This window comes from Stenella coeruleoalba, assembly GCF_951394435.1.
Source record: "Stenella coeruleoalba genome assembly, chromosome: 11".
Lineage (NCBI taxonomy): Eukaryota > Metazoa > Chordata > Mammalia > Artiodactyla > Delphinidae > Stenella > Stenella coeruleoalba.
In genome coordinates, this window is record NC_137157.1 from 47,866,297 (window position 1) to 47,888,392 (window position 22,096).

The 22,096-nt window shown below is 39.3% G+C and overlaps 1 protein-coding gene and 1 long non-coding RNA gene across 2 annotated transcripts in view; one reads left to right on the forward strand and one right to left on the reverse strand.

Annotated features, from left to right (window-relative positions):
- The window catches only part of CPM (carboxypeptidase M), an 84,860-nt gene extending 78,338 nt beyond the window's left edge, over positions 1-6,522 (forward strand). The window contains exons 8-9 of the mRNA XM_079936624.1: positions 2,999-3,147; positions 5,395-6,522. Coding sequence (XP_079792750.1) covers positions 2,999-3,147; positions 5,395-5,637 — 392 coding nt within the window. The 3' untranslated portion in view covers positions 5,638-6,522. The remainder of the gene's footprint in view (positions 1-2,998; positions 3,148-5,394) is intronic.
- Positions 5,848-10,022, reverse strand: LOC307193987. The gene is made up of 3 exons (XR_013830470.1): positions 8,548-10,022; positions 6,626-6,713; positions 5,848-5,937 (listed from the first exon to the last, which is right to left on the reverse strand). It is a non-coding gene; the product is annotated as an uncharacterized lncRNA (long non-coding RNA).
- Between the last annotated feature and the right edge of the window lie 12,074 nt (positions 10,023-22,096).

The following is a 22,096-nucleotide window of genomic DNA, read 5'->3' on the forward strand; positions in this document are numbered from 1 at the left end:
TTTGTGGCTTCTTCTTTGTCTTTGGATGCAGGGTATCTTTTTTGGTAGGTTTCAGCATTTTTTGGTTAATGGTTGTACAGCAGTTAGTTGTGACTTTGGTGTTTCCATAAGAAGTGGTGAGCTCACCTTCTACTCCGCCATCTTGTCTCCTCTCAAGTAACAGTGAATTTAAATGTACAGTTCTGGAGGTTGGAAGTTCAAAACCAGTCTCACTGGGCTAAAGTCCAGGTGTTGGCAGGGCTGGTTCCTTCTGGAGGCTCTTGAAACATCTAGCTTTGAAAATGATGGGGCTCACATCCATGAGACCCACAAGGCTATAGCAAACTGAGAAACAGTTCTTAAAGACTTAACTGGCTACCGCCCAGGACCCAGCACTAAGGCAGCTGACTGAAAAGTGCCCAGTCTTTCTGTGAAAGAGGCGTATCTGCTTGTCTGAAAGTTTCAGTCTGAGGGGCAGTCATCTAATTTAACATACATCTAGGAGCCAACTGAAATACTCTCCAAAGATGGATGCTTGTGGCTGCCATCTTTGCCCTGTCCCTCCACCTCCCTCCAGGATCCTGGAATCTCCTGGAAAAGAGTTTGTGCACTCGTCTGGTGCACTGTTTTTTGCAGTTGCCACCCAGAGGCTACCCCTTGATTTCCTGGGTCTGTTGGCCAGCACGTCTTGTGTTCATAAATCCCACAGAACTGTAACAAACAGAGAAGGAGTTCTTAACCAGCTACACTCAGGGCACAGTGGAGAGGCAGCAGACTGAAAACCCAGTCTTTCTGTGAAAGAGGACTATTAGTTTATCTTCATAGTTGTGGCCTGAGGAGCAGGATTCTAATTAAATACACATCTAGCGGCTGACTACAATCATTCATCAGAGGCCACTGGGCACCATCTTCACTCTCAACCTATGCCGTACCCCAGATCACCAGTGTCTCCAAGAAAGGAGCCTGTGTACCCATCTGTACCCCTTGGCTTTTTTGGCTACTGCCCAGAGAACACATCCCTTGATAGCCTGGCTCTTGGCCAACATGGCTTGTGTTCATGAGTGCAAGAGATGAACAAAGCAAACAAAGAAATGGTTCTTAACTGGCTGTCAGTCACCCCAGGGCTCAGTGCAGAGGGAGTAGACAGAAACACCCATCTCCCAGTCTTCCCCCAGAAGAGGTATATTTGTATACTTTCGAAGCTGTGGGTTTGGCTCCCAATCTGCCTGAACCTTTGTGCTGACTGAGATACTCCCCTTTGGGATACTGACAGGTCTTGGCACACCCTCAACTACTGGAGCCATTAAGACTAAAGTAAGCTGCTTGGATAATCATAAAAGTTTGAGAGAAAACCCAGAGCTGGGGCAGGGTTGAACAGTAAGTTCACCTCTTACACAAAGCCACTCCTTCAAGACTGGAAGAGATGGTTGTTTTATATAATGCATAGAAACCAACACAGAGAGTCAACACAGAGGAATATGTTCCAAATGAAAGAACAAGATAAAACCCCAGAAAAGAGCTTAATGAAATAGAGGTAGGTGATTTACCTGATAAAGAGTTCAAAATAATGGTCATAAAGATACTCACTGAGCTCAGTAGAACTATGCATGAACAAAATGAGAATTTCAACAAAGAGAAAGAAAATATAAGTACCAAATAAAAGTCATAGAGCTGAAAAATACAGTAGAGGAGTTCAACAGCAGACTAGATGAGGCAGAAGAAAGGATAAATGAACCTGAAGACAGGACAATGGAATTCATCCAATCAGAGCAGCAAAAAGAAAAAGAATGAAAAAGAGTGAAGATGGCTTAAAGAACTTATGGGACAACATCAAACAGACAAACATTTGCATTATAGGGGTCCCAGAAGGAGGAGAGAGAGAAAAAGGGATATAAAACTTATTTGAAGAAAAAATGGCTGAAAAGTTCCCTGACCTGGGGAAGGAAGCAGACATCCAGATCCAGGAAGCCTGGAGCGTTCCAAATAAGATGAACCGAAAGAGATCCACATCAAGACACACTGTAATTAAAGTATCAAGAGTTAAAGACAAGTAGAGATATCACCTTACCCCTGTTAGAAAGGCTATTGTCAAAAAAGACAAGAAGCAACAAGTGTTGGCAAGGATGTGGAGAAAAGGGAACCCTTGTGCACTGTTGATGGGAATGTAAATTGGTGCAGCACTACGGAAAACAGTATAGAGATTCTAAGAAAAATCAAAAATAGAACTACCATATGATCCAGTAATTCTACTTCTGGGTATTTGTCCAAAAGAAATGAGAAAACTAACTTGAAAAGATATCTGCACCCACCATGTTCACTGCAGCATTATTTATAATAGCTGAGACACAGAAGCAACTTAATTGGATGGATGAATAAAGAAAATGTGGTATATTTATACAATGGAATACTATTCTGCCATAAGAAGAAATCTTGCCATTTGTGACAATATGGACAGACACTGAGGGCATTATACTAAGTGAAATATCAATAAATCAGAGAAAGACAAATAGCTTATGATGTTACTTATATGTGGAATCTTTAAAAAAAAAAACAACTCATGATATAGAGAATAGACTGGTAGTTGCCAGAGGCAGGGGGTGGGGAAAAATAGGTGAAGGCAGTCAAAAAGTACAAACTTCCAGTTATAAAATAAATAAGTCCTGGGGATGTAATGTACAGCATGGTAAATATAGTTAAATACTGTATTGTATATTTGAAATTAGCTAAGAGTAAATCTTAAAAGTTTTCGTTACAAGAAAAAAAATGTGTATGTTAACTGGGCATATTGTGGTGACTGTTACACAATACATATATTAAATCATTATGTTGTACACCTGAAACTAATATGTTATATTTTTATTATATCTCAATTTTTTTTAAAGTTTACCATCCCTTCTGAAACACTCAACTCAAAACAGCTAATAAATATTGGGCATATTTTTCTTAAATAATTACAAGAATTTTTTTTCATATGCCATAAAATGTGGTATTAACATTTAATTCTCTTTTTGTCTTGCAGGTGTAAAGGGTCAAATTTTTGATCAGAATGGGACTCCATTACCCAATGTAACTATAGAAGTCCAAGACAGAAAACATGTCTGCCCCTATAGAACCAACAAATTTGGAGAGTATTACCTCCTTCTCTTGCCTGGGGTCTATGTAATAGAGGTAAGTATACAATGCTAATAACTATTGTTATTAAAATATTATAGAACTCACAATACTTACTTACCTAGAAAGGATCTAAAATAAGTCTGGAAAGTCCAAAAGTAGATATATCAGGACAGAATAAAAGGCCAACTTGCATTTAGCAGGGAGTGGGTGAGGTGGCAATAATAGGGAGAAACTCAGAAAATCATGTTTTTTCCCCAACTGGCAATTTTTCAAATAGAAGCCAAATCCCATTTCGGGTGGTACCTTTTAGGATAAAAAATGGAACAAACCTTATTAATAAGAATAAATAAACAATGTGGGGTGGTGGGATGAACTGGGAGATTGGGATTAACATATATACACTACTATGTATAACACAGATAACTAATAAGAACCTACTGTATAGCACAGGGAACTCTACTCAATGCTCTGTGTTGTCCTAAATGGGAAGGAAATCCAAAAAGGAGGGGATATATACATACATAGAGCTGATTCATTTTGCTGTACAGCAGAAACTAACACAACATTGTAAAGCAACTACATTCCAGTAAAAATTTAAAAACACAAACAAAAATACAATGTGGCCACAGTTCTTCCAAGCTTCATGGAATACCAGTTTAACATCTGTTCCGTGAACCATAACTTCTACTATTAAAAATTGATTGCGACACAAGTTCCTTAGAATTCACTACAAATAAAATTTGATCCACAAAGTTTACCACTATATTAAGTGATACATATTTTGCTGCCCGCTCATAAGCAAACAATGGTGAGTTTTCCAATCAATGCAAGTAAAATTCCAGATTTTAATTTTATTTAGATGCATGTTTCTAAGGCTTTTCTTCCTCTAAGGACGCATGGACTAGTTTGAGGCTGAGTGAGTTTATGTGAATGAACTAAATGAATAAGTATCTGATTTATTTGGCCAGATTATGACTCTTCCTCTTTGATGTGACTTTAAGAATGTCAAGATTCATCTAGTTTGCTTAATGGGTCTAACGCCAGCCATACTAGTCATTCCGTATAGAGCTACTCCTGAGAGAAGGTAGTCATCTATTCTGTAGTAAAAACTGGCTTTGTAGTTGTTTCTTCTTTAGGACATAATAAAGGGCATGGTTTTCAGTTCATAAAACTCTAGGATTAAAAACCCCTGCTCCATAGGTTATCACCAAAGTACTCAGCACTTTGAGTGAGGGGCTCATGCTTTTCTTGAGTATCTTTCCTCCTACCGAGGACATGAATAGAGCTGGAAAGACCTCAACTCACTATGAATCTTTGCCTAAAAAGACCCTTTATTTTCCTGTTATTTACTGTGACATTTTCATTCTGTGAAAAAAAAGGGTTTTCCTTATAGTGAATCTATCAACAAATTGTTTTTATGCAAATCCCATAAATAAGCCACATCTTGGATATATGTATAACAGATTCACTTTGCTATACACCTGAAACTAACAATTTGTAAACTAACTATACTCCAATAAAAAATTTTAAAAATAAGCCACATATTTATAGAATAAAGTTATGCACAAGTTGGCTTTAGTTACTAGCTCTAGGACAAAAACAGAAGGTAAGAAAGACTCTGGAAGCTGAAATGAATGGCTAAAATACATGCCATTAGTGGTTACGTAAATGTTATTCTTTTCCCTCTCTACCATATATAATAAAAGCATTTCTCAGTAGCAATAGTCTATAGTTCGTTTAGTATTTGTCATTATTTTCCTGATCATTTCCTCCACCAAAAAGATAAATCTAGCTGAAGATTCAGACTCATGGACAAAACCAGGTAAAATCAAAGCTTTTTAAAGAAGCAATAACTTACATATACACTTAGATCAGCTGCAAGGAAAATGGAATAAATTGAGAAAAAAATTCCACTTATAAATAATCTTGACACAGAATCAGGATATTAAGTACAGACTTGAGACAAAGAGAAACAGTCAACTCTTTACCTTTGCGCTCCATGAAAACGATGGGGACAGAAATCAGTCTATTGCTTCTGACTTACATCTTCAGATAAAGGAACTGTCTTTATTTCACTTTGTAATTCTCAGCAACAGCATTAACAACTGCTGTCCATATCAGTAGGCACTTGGTAACTCATTCACCGCGCAGGACTGAAGCTGTTTCTAGCCTGGGGAGACCTGGCAGGTTGTTACATGTGTTTCATAAAGGCTGCATTTTAGTGGTGGATATCAGTGTTTTTCACTGTTGGCACCACAAAACATCTGAAATCACTCAGATAACTTTCTTGTTTCCTCTCAGGTTACAGTCCCTGGACACAATCCACATCTCACAGAAGTGACTATTCCCCCAAAATCCCAGAACTTCAGTGCTCTTAAAAAGGATATTTTACTTCCATTCACAGGGCAATTGGATCATATCCCAGAATCAGATCCTTTATGTCCTATAATTCCTCTTTACAGAGATTTGCAAGGCCACTCAGCTGCAACAAAGCCCAGTCTGTTCTTATTTTTAGTGACTCTTTTTCACATATTGTTCAAATAAAGCAGAATGTGAAACTCAACCCCCATCACCACCTGGAATCAGGGCTTACTCACGCCAGGTTACTGCAACTCTAACTCCCTCTGTGGGACCTTGACTGGATAAACTCCACGGTCCTTCCCTAAGAAGAGAAATGTTTGTTTCCAAATCCTGCAACAAGCAAAGTATGGTGATAATGAAAGGAATGATTTAGTCTTAATGATGGAAGACACTTACCCATCAAGTACTGCTCACTTACACTTAATCTTGAAGTAGTCTTAGAAATTTGTAAGAAGTTAAACTTGAGAAGCATGAAAGAAGTTCCTGCAAGAAGAAAAGGAGGTAATTTTGTATACAGAGAACCATTTGAATATAAGCAATGAAGATGAACATTTATTGATCACCTACTATATACAAGACCTTGCCATGTGTACTATATGTGAAGAGATAGTGCCATATATAATTCTCAGTGCAGGGAAAAATGATGATAGGACTGGGAATATTAAGTTTTGCCAACGTTCTAAGGAAATGTGAGAGAAAACAGGCAACCATGTCTCAGTGGCCCAAGAAAATATGGGCCTGATGGGATGACAAATTTGTCTACTGAGCCCCAAAATAATAGGTCAATTAAGGTAAGGGTCCCTGCCTTTCTGCAACCAGATGCCACAGTCTTCTCTTATGCTGATGACCCCCAAATGCCTGAGCTTCACACTCAGGTCTGACTGCCCACTGGACACATCTACCTGGATGTGACCCATAGATACCTCAAACTCATCATGTTGAAAAATTGAACATACTTCTCTCCCCAGAGCTGGTCTTCCTCCTGCCTTCTGTCTCAGTTACTGATAGCACCAAACTAGAAACCTGGGAGTCACCCTTGATACCTCCTCCTCCTCCTCCATCCCATCTATCCAGTCAGTCACTAAAGATTGATGTTATTTGTATGTGTTGATTGATTCTACCCTCTCTTCATGGCTACTAACACCACCAGGTTTAGGCCATCATAGCTCACCTGTACCACGGCAACAGCTCTACTGGTCTCTTGCTTCCAGCTTTCTCCTCTTCAAATCCAACCTCCACACAGCACTGGGGAAAGGGGTCTATTTAAAACAAAAATCAGCAATCAACTGCTTGTAGTTCCTACACACACAACACACTGTGTGTCCCCTGTGTCTGCAATGACATTCTGACCCACTACATTTTCTTTCCCACTCCTCCTTTAAAACCCAGTTCAGGTTGTTTAATGGGTACAGAGTTTCTGTTTGTCATGATGAGAAAGTTCTGGAAATAGTGATAATGGTTGTACAACATTGTGAAGTATTTAATGCCACTGAATTGTATACTCAAAACTGGTTAAAATTGTAAATTTTATGTATATTATACCACAATAAAAAAAAGAGGATAGTGACTATTAAATATTAAAATAATGCTTCATTAGGTGCTTCATAATAATGTACTCTAGAAAGTGAAGGCTCCAAGGCATACATGCTGTGTAAATTACATATCTTACTTAGGTGAAACTCCAACAGAAACAAAGACTAGTCTGTTAAAGAGTAAACAAGTAAAATATAAAGATCAATGATGATTCCCTTAAAAAAAACAACAACAGTTCAGGTATCAACTCCTCTGGGAAACCTTTGCTGACCATTGTCCCATTCCACTCAGTTTCACCCCCTCCCAGCCCCTTTGCTCCACAAGTTAAACAGGTTACCTCTGTTGTGGGATTTATAACACTGCATTATGCTCTTCTATTTCCATGAGTGATTTTCTCTGGCAGAGTGAGAGGTCTCTGAGACCAGGGTCTATTTAATTTGTTTGAAAAACTTATTCTAAACCCTATCACATGGTGAGACCTGAATGAATGAACCAAGTGCTCCAGCAAACTGCTGCTCTTAAAACATTATATGCAAGAATTAGGGGAGGTGGGGGTATCAAACAGCAGACCAGCAACTCTGGCGAGCAGGTTTCTGAGTGCTGTGTATCGCTCATGAAAGTGAGTTGCCTTGGCTCTTATTTTAAATTGAAAGTCCCATAGGGTCTGGAAACAGAAACTGTACTGGGCTTGGTACCTGCTTGAGACCCACAAATGAAAGGGAGATACATGGGCATTTAGGAGCTATTCCTATGCCAGTTTATTCTACATGCACAAAATCATACATGTTAATATCAGCAATATTTGTAGAACTCTTTTAAATCTGGTAATAACCTAAATATCTTGATCATTTTTATTTAAATAAGTGGTAATTTATTATATACTTGAAAGTATATATTAATATAATATTGCAGAAAATGAGTTTGGTAATATTACAGATAAAAGTATACAAAACTCAACTTGATTTACTATCAAGTCCTAAACAATTTTCAGTCAGGCATTCTGAGTTCTAACTTTTCCTTTTCTAAGATAGCAATTCTGAAGGGACATGAACCTTAATGTAAATTTCTGAAGGAAATAATGCTTTTAAAATCAGAAATTTTATCAGAATCAAACTTAAAACCATTTAGAGACAAGCAAAACAATTTAGAAAATTTCCAAACCAAGTATAAACCAAACCTGAATTTAGTTCAGAGCAGGTTTGAGGTATATTTTGCAGCGACAGCTCTGTGCTTGAAAGTGAAGTTTGCTGCAAGGATTTAGTATGGTAGAATCCCAGCTACACCCTCCACTCATCAAGTGACGTGTTCAAGAGAAAAAACAACCATGGAATTCTGACTACAGTGAGACCAGATCCCCAACACCTTTCCTACTGTTCTCCACCCTCTTAGGCTGTTGATTATGCTCCCCGGGTTCTAAGTTCAGGTGTAATTCCTTTTATAGAGAAACCAACATAGTAAAAGATTTTCAAGATAGGCGAAAAGAAGATAGCATGTATAATAGAATGATAATTAGGAGGCAGGAGCCCTGTGATTCAACCCACCACAGTTCAGTTTCCTTACCTGTAAAATGAAGGTCTCTGCTTGACTGTGATTCTATGATTATCAGTAGCAGCGGTGTAAGATGCCACACTCTGGTGCCAGTTTTGGGTACCTGCCCAGGTGGAGGAAGGATAATTAACACTCAAGAGGCATAAATATTTTGAAGGCAGTATAACTTATTAGAGACCAATAAACAGAATTGGTCTGAAAGCTGAAACAGTGGCTAGCTAGAATGACCATTTAATAATATTTAAGGAAATGTTCATGAAATAACACAGCTTTTACCCACGTACCTCCTCAAATTATAATAAATGTTAACAAGAATGAATTTAAATGGTGGAGAGTATTTTAGAGAAATGTTAAGTCTCTGCAGGTACTATCAGTGTTGACTTTGGTGCTTAATTTATCACAGACTTGAGCTGTTGGATGTATCAGAAATGTTAAAAAGCCTCTTCTCAATATTTCTGAAAGTCTAAGAAATCAACATTTTTGTTCTAGAAGCAAATTTGCATTTGTAGTATTTCTTAAAATGGTATGAGAGGTTAGCTCTACCTTTAGAAAGTAAAAATATCTGTCACTGGATTAAAAATATCTTTTCCTAGGGAATCTAGAAAAATGAGCATAGCATATTGTCTCACTGTGACAGGGGAAGTTGCTTATTGAGAAATTTGGTTCTTATTCTACACGGTGACAATACAGTTGATGCCTATGTCATGACAGATTTAGATTGGCGGGAAGGGGAGAAAATTATGATGGTTAAAGTGAAAAAAAGTTCACAGCACCTAACGTAGAAATTTGGGGAAACAGTCTAACTTCATTACAGACTTTACATTGTATCACTGATAAGCAGATATTGTACTGTATTGCTCACAAACCATTTTATCATACTTCAGCACATGAACTACTCCATAGCCTTTTATAAATGTTGCATAAGCTGATTTTATAAGTTTTCTCAGTGACTTTCTTTTGTACTATAATTAAAAACTTAAAATGCACAAATTGTCTAAGACTAAAAAGTGTTATGGGGCAGGGGCCAAGACTACCTCTGAATTCAGTAAAATCAGAATATTTCTGATTCTCAATAAAGAATTAATATTTCTGTAAACAACAAATGCTGTTTCTTTCCATTACATTACTTTGAAAACAAATACTTACACCAGTGTACAAAGTCCACATACCAGAGAGAACTGACTGCCATCAAATAAAGACAAAATCTAATGACCTTTTATGAGGCAACAGTACTGCAATAATTCTTCAAAGCCCAGAGAGTCCTTCCGGAAGTTTATATGATATATACCTATCCAAATTACTTTGTGCCATGGGGGAGATAATGGATGAAAAGTGTGCCTACTGGCACAAAACCCAAAAAACAAACACACAAAAAATCACACAAAAAACACATACCACAAACACACACACACACAAAATCTTTGGAAAATTCCCAGCATACACTGTAAAGGGTCTGAGAAATCAAGCAGGAAAGAAATGGATTCCCCAGACTCAGCCATGGAAACATTTTCTTAAATAATTTAGCCTAGTACCATCTCTTTGAACTTACATATCTAGAAATTTTGGGAAATGCTGGTATATAGGGAGGAGTCTTTTGTCTTGAATAATATTTTATAGATTTCAAAGTGCTTTTGAAACACAGAATAAAAAATTTGCCTCTTCTAGGAATTGGATAACTAACAGCCCTAACCCTCATCCCTTCATCGATGCAACCTCTTAACATCGAATTTCTAGTCATAGGACAGAGAGGTTGGGCTTAAGTGTATGTCTGCCCCCTGAAACATGCTAAACAAATAATAGTTTAAATAAGACAAGACTGAGTAGGAACTAATTTACAGGTACCAATTTCTAAAAAGTGACAAATGTCTCAATTTTGAAGATGAATTGGGGCCAGTTTTTCTATTTTCAAAAGAGAATTCATTATATAGGACCGCCTTTAGCAGGAGTTTCCTGGTATATCTTAGCTAGACTTTGATACTTTTTTAAAAAATTTTTTTGGCCGTACCACGTGGCATATGGGATCTTAGTCCCCCAGCCAGGGATCGAATTCACACCCCCTGCAGTGGAAGCACGGAGTCTTAACCACTGGACCGCCAGGGAAGTCCCTAGACATTGATCCTTAAATTTGCAGCTCCTTATAGCGTTTATTACTCCCTACGCCACCGTCCAAAGCAAAGTACAAATGAACTAAATTTTAAACTATTAGACATAGAGGGGAAAAAGGTAAAAGAAGATAAACTGTAAAAAGGATTAGTCAGCTTTTTGGTTGGTAGTATGTTTTCGTTTTTTCCTACTTCATTTTTGAAATTTTCTACTAACTACTTTTAGAATGAAAGAAAAGCAACTGATTTAAAAAATGAAACCTCAGGGCTTCCCTGGTGGCGCAGTGGTTGAGAGTCCGCCTGCCGATGCTGGGGACCGCTGAGCTTGTGCAACCGGAGCCTGTGCTCCGCAACCGCAGAGGCCGCAACAGTGAGAGGCCCGCGTACCTCAAAAAAAAAAAAAAAAAAAAAAAGAAACCTCAAATTTCAGAAGCGCCAGCGTACACAATTGCTACACCTTCTTACATATTCATTGAAATTTCCAGATCTTGAAATAAGTTTATTAACTTAGCTCAGTTAATTAAACTTTTCCCTAATTGATCAAGAACATGTTCTTCAACACTAACATATAGTATTTTTACACAGTGTTTGTCTCATGAAGCCCTGAAGGGTGAATAGTGAAAGATTTCAGGACCAAAATGTGTAACAACTCCCATTATTTCTTTGCTTTCTAGCCCAGCAATCTGTCTTCCAGGAGTATTCTGTACTTACTGTTAGGAATCTACCTACCAGTAGTTAGGAGCTGACGGTTGGCTTCCGAGAACTCCCAATGCGGTGCTTCCACCTGGTGGTTAAAGTGCTTAACTACAGAGACCTGGTCTCACATGCCTCTTAAAAAAGAAAAATGAACGATTGTGAGAAAAGGTGAAAAAAAGTATTTTTTTTAAATACAGAAGGCTGTTCTGTTTTTAAGAAAAGCTTTCCCAATTCTATTACAAGTCTGATACCATATCAACTTTTAAAGACCACTGTTTCCTTAAAATGTTTCTCTTTTGCCATTTAAGTAATTTATTGCATGGACAATATTTTTTCAGGATGATTCTTACAAGTGTCTTGTCCTCTTGTAAACTAGAGAAAACTGCACAGCTGATTTCCTTGCCAAGCAACATCCTTTACTGAATGCCTACTGTGCACACAATGCATTAGATGAGGCACCTGGGGGAACAAGGCAACACAAAAGGATGTTACAATCTGCTATTGAAAGATACAAAGCAGCAAGGCAGTGAATTTAAGTGTGAACAGAGTTCCAGGCAACGTGGGAAAAAAAAGGGCGGGGTGAATTCAAGTCTAGCTCACTGGGTTTATGGTCATGAATGGATGCAAGAAGGATATTAAACGACTTCTGGTCCTTCCCACCTGCCAGACTCCATCCCAGGCTCTATGCATTTGTCTCTAATTCTAAGTCCACTAAGCAGGTAAGTACCAGATCTGCTATTTTGAATTTAGCCTGTCCCGGTCCACTAGGATGAAAATTAAAAGTCTTGAGAGACTCAGGAGGCCTAGGACCTTTGTTGCAGCAAGAAAGATGAGAGAAGAGAGTGGTGAAAAGAAAGCACCTGTTCCACAGACAGCTGTAAAAGTAAAATGATCAGACAAACATCTGAGATAATGTCCAACAAGCAGTGAAATTATTGGGGTTTTTTAATATTTAAATCAGGGAAGCAACATGAAGATATCTGTAAATTATCTATAAATGAACCAAAAAAAAAGGTGAAGTCAACTTAGGCAGATGTTACTGTGATCTTGGAAGAAGGCCTAATACAGGGTATTGCCTGGAAAGGTGTGGACCAAAAATAAGCACATAAAAATACTAAAACTTAACTGAGAAATTCAACTAACGTGACAGTAAAAACAAAAATGTTTTGAAAAAGTTGAAATTGTGAATATGAAAGATATTTTGTTACGCTGACTTCAAGTTGTTGGGTGAACATATAAATAGTTGTATTCTGAAGGCAGATCTATAGGACTGAAAGGATGAGAGGGCAATGTTGGGAATTCCCTGGTAGTCCAGTGGTTAGGACTCAATGCTTTCACTGCCATGGGCCCGGGTTTCATCCCTGGTCAGGGAACTAAGATCCCGCAAACCGCGGCAAAAAAAAAAAGAGAGAGAGGCAATGTCTATCAATTTTTTAAAATAGGAATTTTTAAAGGAGAGTTTTAGAAGAGTGATAAGAATTCAAGTATGATTTAGGATCACCACCCTCCTAAAAACAATCAATTATGGTTCTCTTATCTGAAATAATAATATTCTAACAATATTTTAATATATAATTTCAAATACATTACCTGCTAGTAAATTACTAAACACACGTGGAGTCTCCCAACTGCTTGTCACTTCACAATGCCCTTGTTCTATTTTCTGTTGCTCTTTGCTAGTTCCTGTTAACAGTTCATTTTACAATTTATTATAATTAAACACTTCTGAGCACCTTCTAAATGTGCTGGTGCTTTCAGATAATTATCTTTTTAAAGCAGTATTTGTAAATGTCAAAAATTCCCTATCATATCTAATTGAAAGCTGGCTGCATGATAGACAATATGGCTACAAACTTTTAAACAACTGGTACTTTTTAAAGAAATAATTATTAAGAAATAATTTTTTATAAATACTAAATCAAAACCCAATTCAGAATTCACATAACCAGAAAATGCAACTACCAACTTTTCACAATACAATGAATGACTACTTGCAGTTATTGTCATCAGCCTACAGACCTAAACACTAATCAGTACCTTTAAAACATTTATTAAAATTAAAAATCTAAATTATGCCAACATATAACCCTGGTTTAGCTTTGGGACCCACAATCTCCTGCTTTTAAAGCCGGCTTCAAGACTTAAGTCCCAGTGCTTTGATTCATTCAATAAACTCTTATTGAGCACCTACCTGTATGTGTATCACAATCAAGAAGATGTTCTTGGCTTCATGGAATTTAGTTTCATAGATGACACAGAGGAGTTACAAGCAATTACGATAGGGCTTTTCATGCTGACAAGTGACAGGGTAGCTAACCCTAGTCCCATCCATGCACTAGCTACATCCCTTCCAGACCGTTCAGAACTATCACATGTTGAGAAACCACTTAAGCCAGGCTGCCATATGGTAACACAAGTGAACAGGATAGGGAGACAACAGCATTTCGTGGCCCTACTAAATTGTAACATCATTCTCTCATGTTGGTCTTATTCGATGCCTTAGAGGCTCCCAACTGCCCATATATGTGTACTTCCAAAGTGGGCAGGCATGGTCCTTCCAAAACAAAAGAAGCATATTCAGACTACTGCCTTTGATTATCCAAATAGATGATATTCAAATATAATTTTTATTTTAACAAAACTAATTATAATGGGGGAGAAATGTGGCCAAGATGGCAGAAAAGGGAAAACCCTGAGCACACCTCCTCCCATGGGCACACCAAAATTACAATAGGGAAACTATTGATGAGAAAAACTGGAAGACTAGCAGAAAAGACCTTCAACCAAAGTTATAAAGAAGGAACCACAATGAGCAGGGTAAGAGGGGTGGTGACGTAGTAGTCAAGATCCATACCGCGGGTGTGTCACCCACCAAGGAGCGAGTGGTCAGCTCCACATTGGGCTCCCCAGCCCGGGGAGTCCTGCACCAAGAGGATGAGCCCCTAGAATGTCTGACTTTAAAGGCCAGCAGGGCTTACTTTTGGGAGAGCCAGAGGACTGTGGGAAATAGAGACACCGCTCTTAAAGGTGCACACAAACTCTCACATCCTCCAGGACCCAGAGTATAAGCAGTAATTTGAAAGGAGCATCAGTCTCACCATCTGATCTTGGAGTCTCCTGGAGAGGTAGGAGGCAACTGCAGCTCACCCTGGGGACATAGACACTGGCAGCAACCATCTTTGGGAGTTTGCTCTACCCCATGAACACTGCTGGCAAGTGCCATTTTGGAGTCCTTGCTCTAGCTTATTAGCCTTGGGATCCAGCCCCTCCCACCAGCCCGTGGTTATCAGTACTGGGATGCCTCAGCCCAAGCAACCAACCAGGTGGAGAGACAGCCCCACCCACCACGAGGCCTGCTGCCTTAAGATCCCCTGAGCCCACAGTCAACCCAGGACCTGGCTCTGTCTACCAGAGGCCTCAGACCCTGACCCTGCCTACCAATGGGCTGGCACTAGCCACAGGACCAGGCTCACCCACCAGTGGGTAGACACCAGTCCCGGGATCCCATGGGCACCAGCCCTACCCACCACCAGGCCAAAACACCAACTCCAGGACCCCCAGGACACTGCAGCTAAAGACCCCAGGACCTGGATCTGCCAACCAGTGAGCCAGCACTAGCCCCAGGACACCCTGGGCCTTGGCCCTGCCCACCATCAGGTGGACACCAGCCCCAGGACCACTTCAGCCCTGCAGCCTACAGTATCAGGACCCAGCCCATCCACCAGTAGGCCTGCACCAGTCACAAGACCCTTTGGGCCCTGGTCCTGCCCAACAGCAGGCCAAAATCAGCTCTGGGACACCTTGGGACCCTCAGCCAGCTGGTCCAGGATCCAGCCCCACCTACTAGCAGGACACCAGCTCTAGGACCCTTAGGGCCCTGCAGCCAGAGACCTGGGAATGCAGTTCTGCCCACCAGTGAGCTAGCACTAGCTCCAGCACTGTCTACCCGCAGGCCAACACCAGCCCCAGGAACCCCCAGGCCCCAATCCCACCCACCAGCAGGCAGACACCAGCTCCAAGACCCTTTGGATCCATGAGCCAGCTGCCCCAGCCTCCAGCCCCATTCACCAGTGGGCCAACACCAGTTTTGGGACACCTCAGACCCAGCAGCCAGCTGTGTCAGGAACTGGCCCCACCCACCAGCAAGCCAACATTAGATCGAGGACACACTCCCCCACCTCCATCCCCATAACCATCCACTCTAGTACCTGGCTCCACTCACTAGTGGATTAGCTGGAGCCCAGGATCCCCCAGGGCCCCATAGCCAGCAACCTTGTAATCCAGCCCTACCCACCAGCAGATGGCAGCCTCTGCACAAGGCAGGGCTTGGAAACCAACCAGAACAGGGCCAGCCACACCCACCAAGATGGCCCACAGTAATCAGCCCACCACAACAGAAGGGTTCAAGCAGCCCAAATAGGGGGCACCCTTAGAGCATACAGCCCTAGTCACCAGGTAATGATCATAATGATGTTCAGAACTTTAGATATCCATGGCTGAACAGAGCAAAAAGTTATACAGTTTTAACGAAGAGTTAGAAAATACAAAGAAGAGCCAAACAGAGATGAAGAATACAATAACTGAAACGAAAAATACACTAGAAAGAATCAACAGTAGATTAGATGGTACAGAGGAATGGATCCACAAGCTAGAAGACAGAGTAGTGGGAATCACTGGAGCTGAACAGAAAAAGCAAACAGACAAGCAAACAAATAAAAAGAAATTAGGACAATCCCAATGTTCATAGCAGCATTATTTACAATAGCCAAGATATGGAAGCAACCTAAGTGTCCACCAACAGACAAATGGATAAATAAGATGTGGTAATATATACAATGGAATACTACTCAGCCATAAAAGAGAATGGAATTTTGCCATTTGAAACATGGATGGACTTGAAGGGTGTTATGTTTAGTGAAATAAGTCAGAGAAAGCCAAATAATGTATGATATCATTTATGTGTATAATCTGAAAAATAAAACAAACTTGTGAATGTAACAAAAAGAAACAGACTTACAAATAGAAACAAGCTAGTGTTTACCAACGGGGAGAAGGGAGAAGGAAGAGGGGAGGGGCAAGATAGGGGTAGAAGATTAACAGGTACAAACTACTATGTATAAAATAAATAAGCTACAAGGATATATTGTGCAGCACAGGGAATATAGCTAATATTTTGTAACTATAAATGGGGTATAATCTTTGAAAATTGTGAATCACTGTTTTATACCTGAAATTTATATTGTACATCAACTATACTTCAATTAGAAAAAAAAAAAAGAAAATGAGGAGTTTAAGAGACCTGAGGGACATCTAGTGTACCAAAATTCACATTATAGGAGTCTCAGAAGGAGAAGAGAGAAAGGGGCAGAGAATATATATGAGGACATAATAGCTAAAATCTTCCCTAACCTGGGAAAGAAAACAGACATCCAGGTCCAGGAAGCCCAGAGAGTCCCATACAGTATCAACCCAGAGGACCACACCAAGACAAAAACTGAATGGCAGGACTTCCCTGGTGGCCCAGTAGGTAAGACTGCACACTCCCAGTGCAGGAGGCCCAGGTTCAATCCCTGTTTGGGGAACTAGATCCCACATGCATGCCACAACTAAGAATCTGCATGCCACAATTGAAAGTCCACATGCTGCAACTAAGAAGTCCACATGGAACAACTAAAAAAAATAATAAGATCCCACATGCCACAACTAAGAGTCAGTACAGCCAAAATAAATGAATGATAAATATTTAAAAAAACTAAACGGCAAAAATTAAAGATAAAGAGAGAATATTAAAGGCAGCAAAGGAAAAGCAACTACTTATGTACAAGGGAACTCCCATAAGGCTATAAGCTGACTTTTCAGTAGAAACTCTGCAGGTCAGAAGGGAGTGGCACAATATACTTAAAGTGATGAAAGGGAAAAACCTACAACAAAAAAGGGAAAAACCTACAAAAAAAAAAAACCTACAACAACAAAAAACAAAAACCTACAACAAAAAACCTACCAGGCAAGGCTTTCACTTGAGGGTGAGATCAAAAATTTTACAGACAAGCAAAAGCTAAAAGAGTTCAACACCAGCAAACCAGCTTTACAAGAAATGTTAAAGGGACTTCCTAAGTGGAAAAAAGAAAAAAAAAATGCCACAACTAGAAAAATGGAAACTACAAAAGGAAAAATCTCATTGGTAAAGACAAATATACAGTAAAGGTAGTCAATCAACTATGTACAAAGCTAGTAAGAAGGTTAAAAGACAAAAGTAGTAAAACTGTCTATAACCACAATAAGTAGTGAGGGGATACACACACAAAAAAGATGCAAAATGTGATGTCAAAAACAGTTAACATGGGGGGATGATTAGTAAAAATGCAGGATTGTTGAAATGCATTTGAACTTAAGAGATCAGCAACTTAAAATAATCATAGATAGGTAGGTAGATAGACACACAGATAGATAGATACCTCAAGGTAACTAGAAACCAAAAACCTATAATATAAACACACAGAAAAAAGGAATTCAAACATAACATTAAAGAAAGTCTTCAAATCACAAGGGAAGAGATCAAAAGAAGGACCAAAAACAACTATTAAAAACAACCCCAAAGCAGTTAACAAAATGGCAATAAGTACATACCTATCAAAAATCACATTAAATGTAGATGAACTAAATGCTCCAATCAAAACACATAGAATGGCTGAACAGCTACAAAAACAATACCAATATATATGCTGCCTACAAAAGACTCACTTCAGATCTGAACATACAAACTGAAAGTAAGGGGATGGAAAAAAGTATTCCATGCAAATGGAAATTAAAAAAACAAAAATAAAAACGAGGTAGCAGTACTTACATCAGACAGAATAGATTTGAAAATAGACAGTCACACGACACTAAGGACAATACATAATGATAAAGGGATAAACCTAATAAAAAGATACATAACAGTTATAAATGCACCTAACATAGGCGCACCTAAACACATAAAGCAGGGACTTCCCTGGTGGCACAGTGGTTAAGAATCTGCCTGCCAATGCAGGTGACACGGGTTCACGCTCTTCTCCGGGAAGATCCCACATGCCGTGGAGCAACTAAGCCCATGCACCACAACTACTGACACTGCAATCTAGAGCCCACGAGCCACAACTACTGAGCCTGCCTGTCAAAACTACTGAAGCGGGGCTTCCCTGGTGGTGCAGTGGTTGAGAGTCCGCCTGCTGATGCAGGGGACACGGGTTCATGCCCCGGTCCAGGAGGATCCCACATGCCGAGGAGCGGCTGGGCCCGTGAGCTATTGCCGTTGGGCCCGCGTGTCCAGGGCCTGTGCTCCGCAACGGGAGAAGCCACAGCAGTGAGAGGCCCACGTACCTCAAAAAAAAAAAAACTACAGAAGCGGGCTTCCCTGGTGGCGCAGTGGTTGAGGGTTCACCTGCTGATGCAGGGGACATGGGTTCGTGCCCCAGTCCAGGAAGATCCCACATGCTGCAGAGCAGCTGGGCCCATGAGCCATGGCAGATAGGCCTGCGTGTCCAGAGCCTGTGCTCCGTAACGGGAGAGGCCACAACAGTGAGAGGCCTGCGTACCGCAAAAAACAAAAAAAACAAAAAACTACTGAAGCCCGCTCACCTAAAGCCTGTGCTCTGCAACAGAGAACACTGCAGTGAGAAGCCTGCGCACCGCAACAAAGAGTAGCCTCCACTAGCCACAATTAGAGAAAGCCCGTCTGCAGCAACAAAAGACCCAATGCAGCCAAAAATAAATAAATAAGTAAATAAATTTATTTTTAGAAAAACACATAAAGCAATATTAACAGACATAAAGGGAGAAACTGACAGTAATACAGTAATACTAGGTAGGCCTTAAATGACATATTAGACCACATGAACTTAATAGATATATACAGAACATTTCATCCAAAAGCCACAGAATACATTCTTTTCAAATGCACAAGGAATATGCTCCAGGACAGATCACATACTAGGCCACAAAACAAGTCTCCATAAATGTAACAAAACTGAAATCATATCAAGCATCTTTTCTGACCACAGTCAACTATAATAAAAAAAAAAAATGCAAAAACCACAGCCCCAAAACAATGAACAAAATGGCAATAAGTACATACCTATCAATAATGACATTAAATGTGAATGTGAGGCTAACCAATATGCTACTAAACAACCAATGGATCACTGAAGATATCAAAAAAGAAATTTAAAAGTACCTGGAAACAAATGAAAACAAAAACACAACAATCCAAAATCTATGGGATGCAGCAAAAGCAGTTCTAAAAGAAAAGTTTACAGTGACACAAGCCTACCTCAGGAAAGAAGAAAAACCTGAAATAAACAACCTAATCTTACACCTAAAGGAACCAGAAAAGGAAGAACAAATAAAACCCAAAGTTAGTAGAGGGAAAGAAATCATAAAGATTAGAGCAGAAATAAAAGAAATAGAGACTAAAAAAACTACAGAAAAGATTAATGAAACTAAGAGCTAGTTCTCTGAAAACATAAACAAAATTGATAAACCAGACTTGACAAGAAAAAAAAAGAAAGCCCAAATCAATAAAATCAGAAATGAAAAAGAAGTTACAACTGACACCACAGAATTACAAAGGATCATAAAAGATTACTGCAAATAATTATATACCAATAAAACGGACAACCTCAAAGAAATGTCAAATTCCTAGAAATGTACAATGTCCTCAGAATGAACCAGGAAGAAATAGAAATTATGAATAGACCAATTACCAGTAATAAAATTGAATCAGTAATGAAACAACTCCCAAAAGACAGAAGTCCAGGACCAGATGGCTTCACAGGTGAATTCTACCATTTAGAGAAGAGTTAACACCTATTCTTCTCAAACTATTCGAAAAACTGCAGAGGAAGGAACACTTCCAAACTCATTCTATGAGACCAGTATCATCCTGCTCCCAAACCCAGACAGAGATATCACAAAAAAAGAAAGTTGCAGGCCAATATCATTTATGAACACAGATGCAAAAATCCTCAACAAAATATTAGCAAACTGAATTCAACAATTCACTAAAAGGATCATACACAAGGATCAAGTGGGATTTATACCAGGGATGCAAGGATGGAACAATATCCACAAATTAATCAATGTGATACACCAAATTAACAAAATGATGAAAAAAATCATATGATCATCTCAAGGGATGTAGAAAAATTTGACAAAATTCAACATATCCATTTATGATAAAAACTCTCAACAAAGTGGGTATAGAGGGAACATATCTCAAAATAATAAAGGCCATATATGACAAGACCACAGCTAATGTCATACTCAATGGTGAAAAGGCGAAAGCATCTCCTCTAAGATAGGAAAAAGACAATGATGCCCACTCTTGTCACTTTTACTCATCATAGTATTGGAAGTCCTAGTCACAGCAATCAGATAAGAAAAAGAAATAAAGGGAATCCAAACTGCAAAGAAAGAAGTAAAACTGTCACTGTTTACAGATAACATGATACTACACATAGAAATTCCTGGGAATTCCCTGGCAGTCCAGTGGTTCGGACTCGGCGCTCTCACTGTCAGGGTCCTGGGTTCAATCCCTGCTCAGGGAACTAAGATCCTACAAGCCGCATGGCACACCAAAGAAAAGAAAATCCTCAAGACACCACCAAAAACTACTAGAGCTCATCAATGAATTTGGTAAAGTTGCTGGAGACAAAAATATACAGAAATCTTTTGCATTTCTATATGGTAACAATGAACAATCAGAAACAGAAATTAAGAAAACAATCCCATTTATAATTGCAACGAAAGGAATAAAATACTTAGGATAAATCTAACTAATGGGTTACAGATGCTCAACATCACTAAAAATTAGAGAAATGCAAATCAAAACTACAATGAGGTATCACCTCACACCAGTCAAAATGGCCATCACCAAAAAAATCTACAAACAATAAATGCTGGAGAGGGTGCAGAGAAAAGGGAACCCTCTTGCACTATTGGTGGGAATGTAAATTGATACAGCCACTGTGGAGAACAGTATTGAGGTTCCTTAAAAAACTAAAAATAGAACTACCATACGACCCAGCAATCCCACTACTGGGCATATACCCAGAGAAAACCACAATTCAAAAAGACACATGTACCCCAATGTTCACTGCAGCACTACTTACAATAGCCAGGACATGGAAGCAACCTAAGTGTCCATCAACAGATGATTGGATAAAGATGTGGTGTACATATATATATATATATATATATATATATATATATATAAAAATAATGGAATATTACTCAGCCATAAAAAGAAATGAAATTGGGTCATTTGTAGAGATGTGGATGGACCTAGAGTCTGTCATAGAGTGAAGTCAGTCAGAAAGAGAAACACAAAATATCATGTTAACGCATATATGTGGAATCTAGAAAAATGGTACAGATGAACCGGTTTGCAAGGCAGAAATAGTGACAGAGGTGTAGAGAACGTATGGACACCAAGGGGGGAAAGCAGGGGGGAGGGGAGTGGGATGAATTCAGAGATTGGGATTGACATATATACACTAATATGTATAAAATAGATCATAAAAACCTGCTGTATTAAAAAAACAAATATCATGTATTAACACATATATGTGGAATCTAGAAAAATGATACAGATGAACCTATTTGCAGGGCAGGAACAGAAAGGCAGACATGGAGAACGGATGTGTGGACACAGGGAGGGCAGGGGAGGGTGGGATGAATTGGGAGATTAGGTTTGACATAAATACACTACCATGTGTAAAACAGAT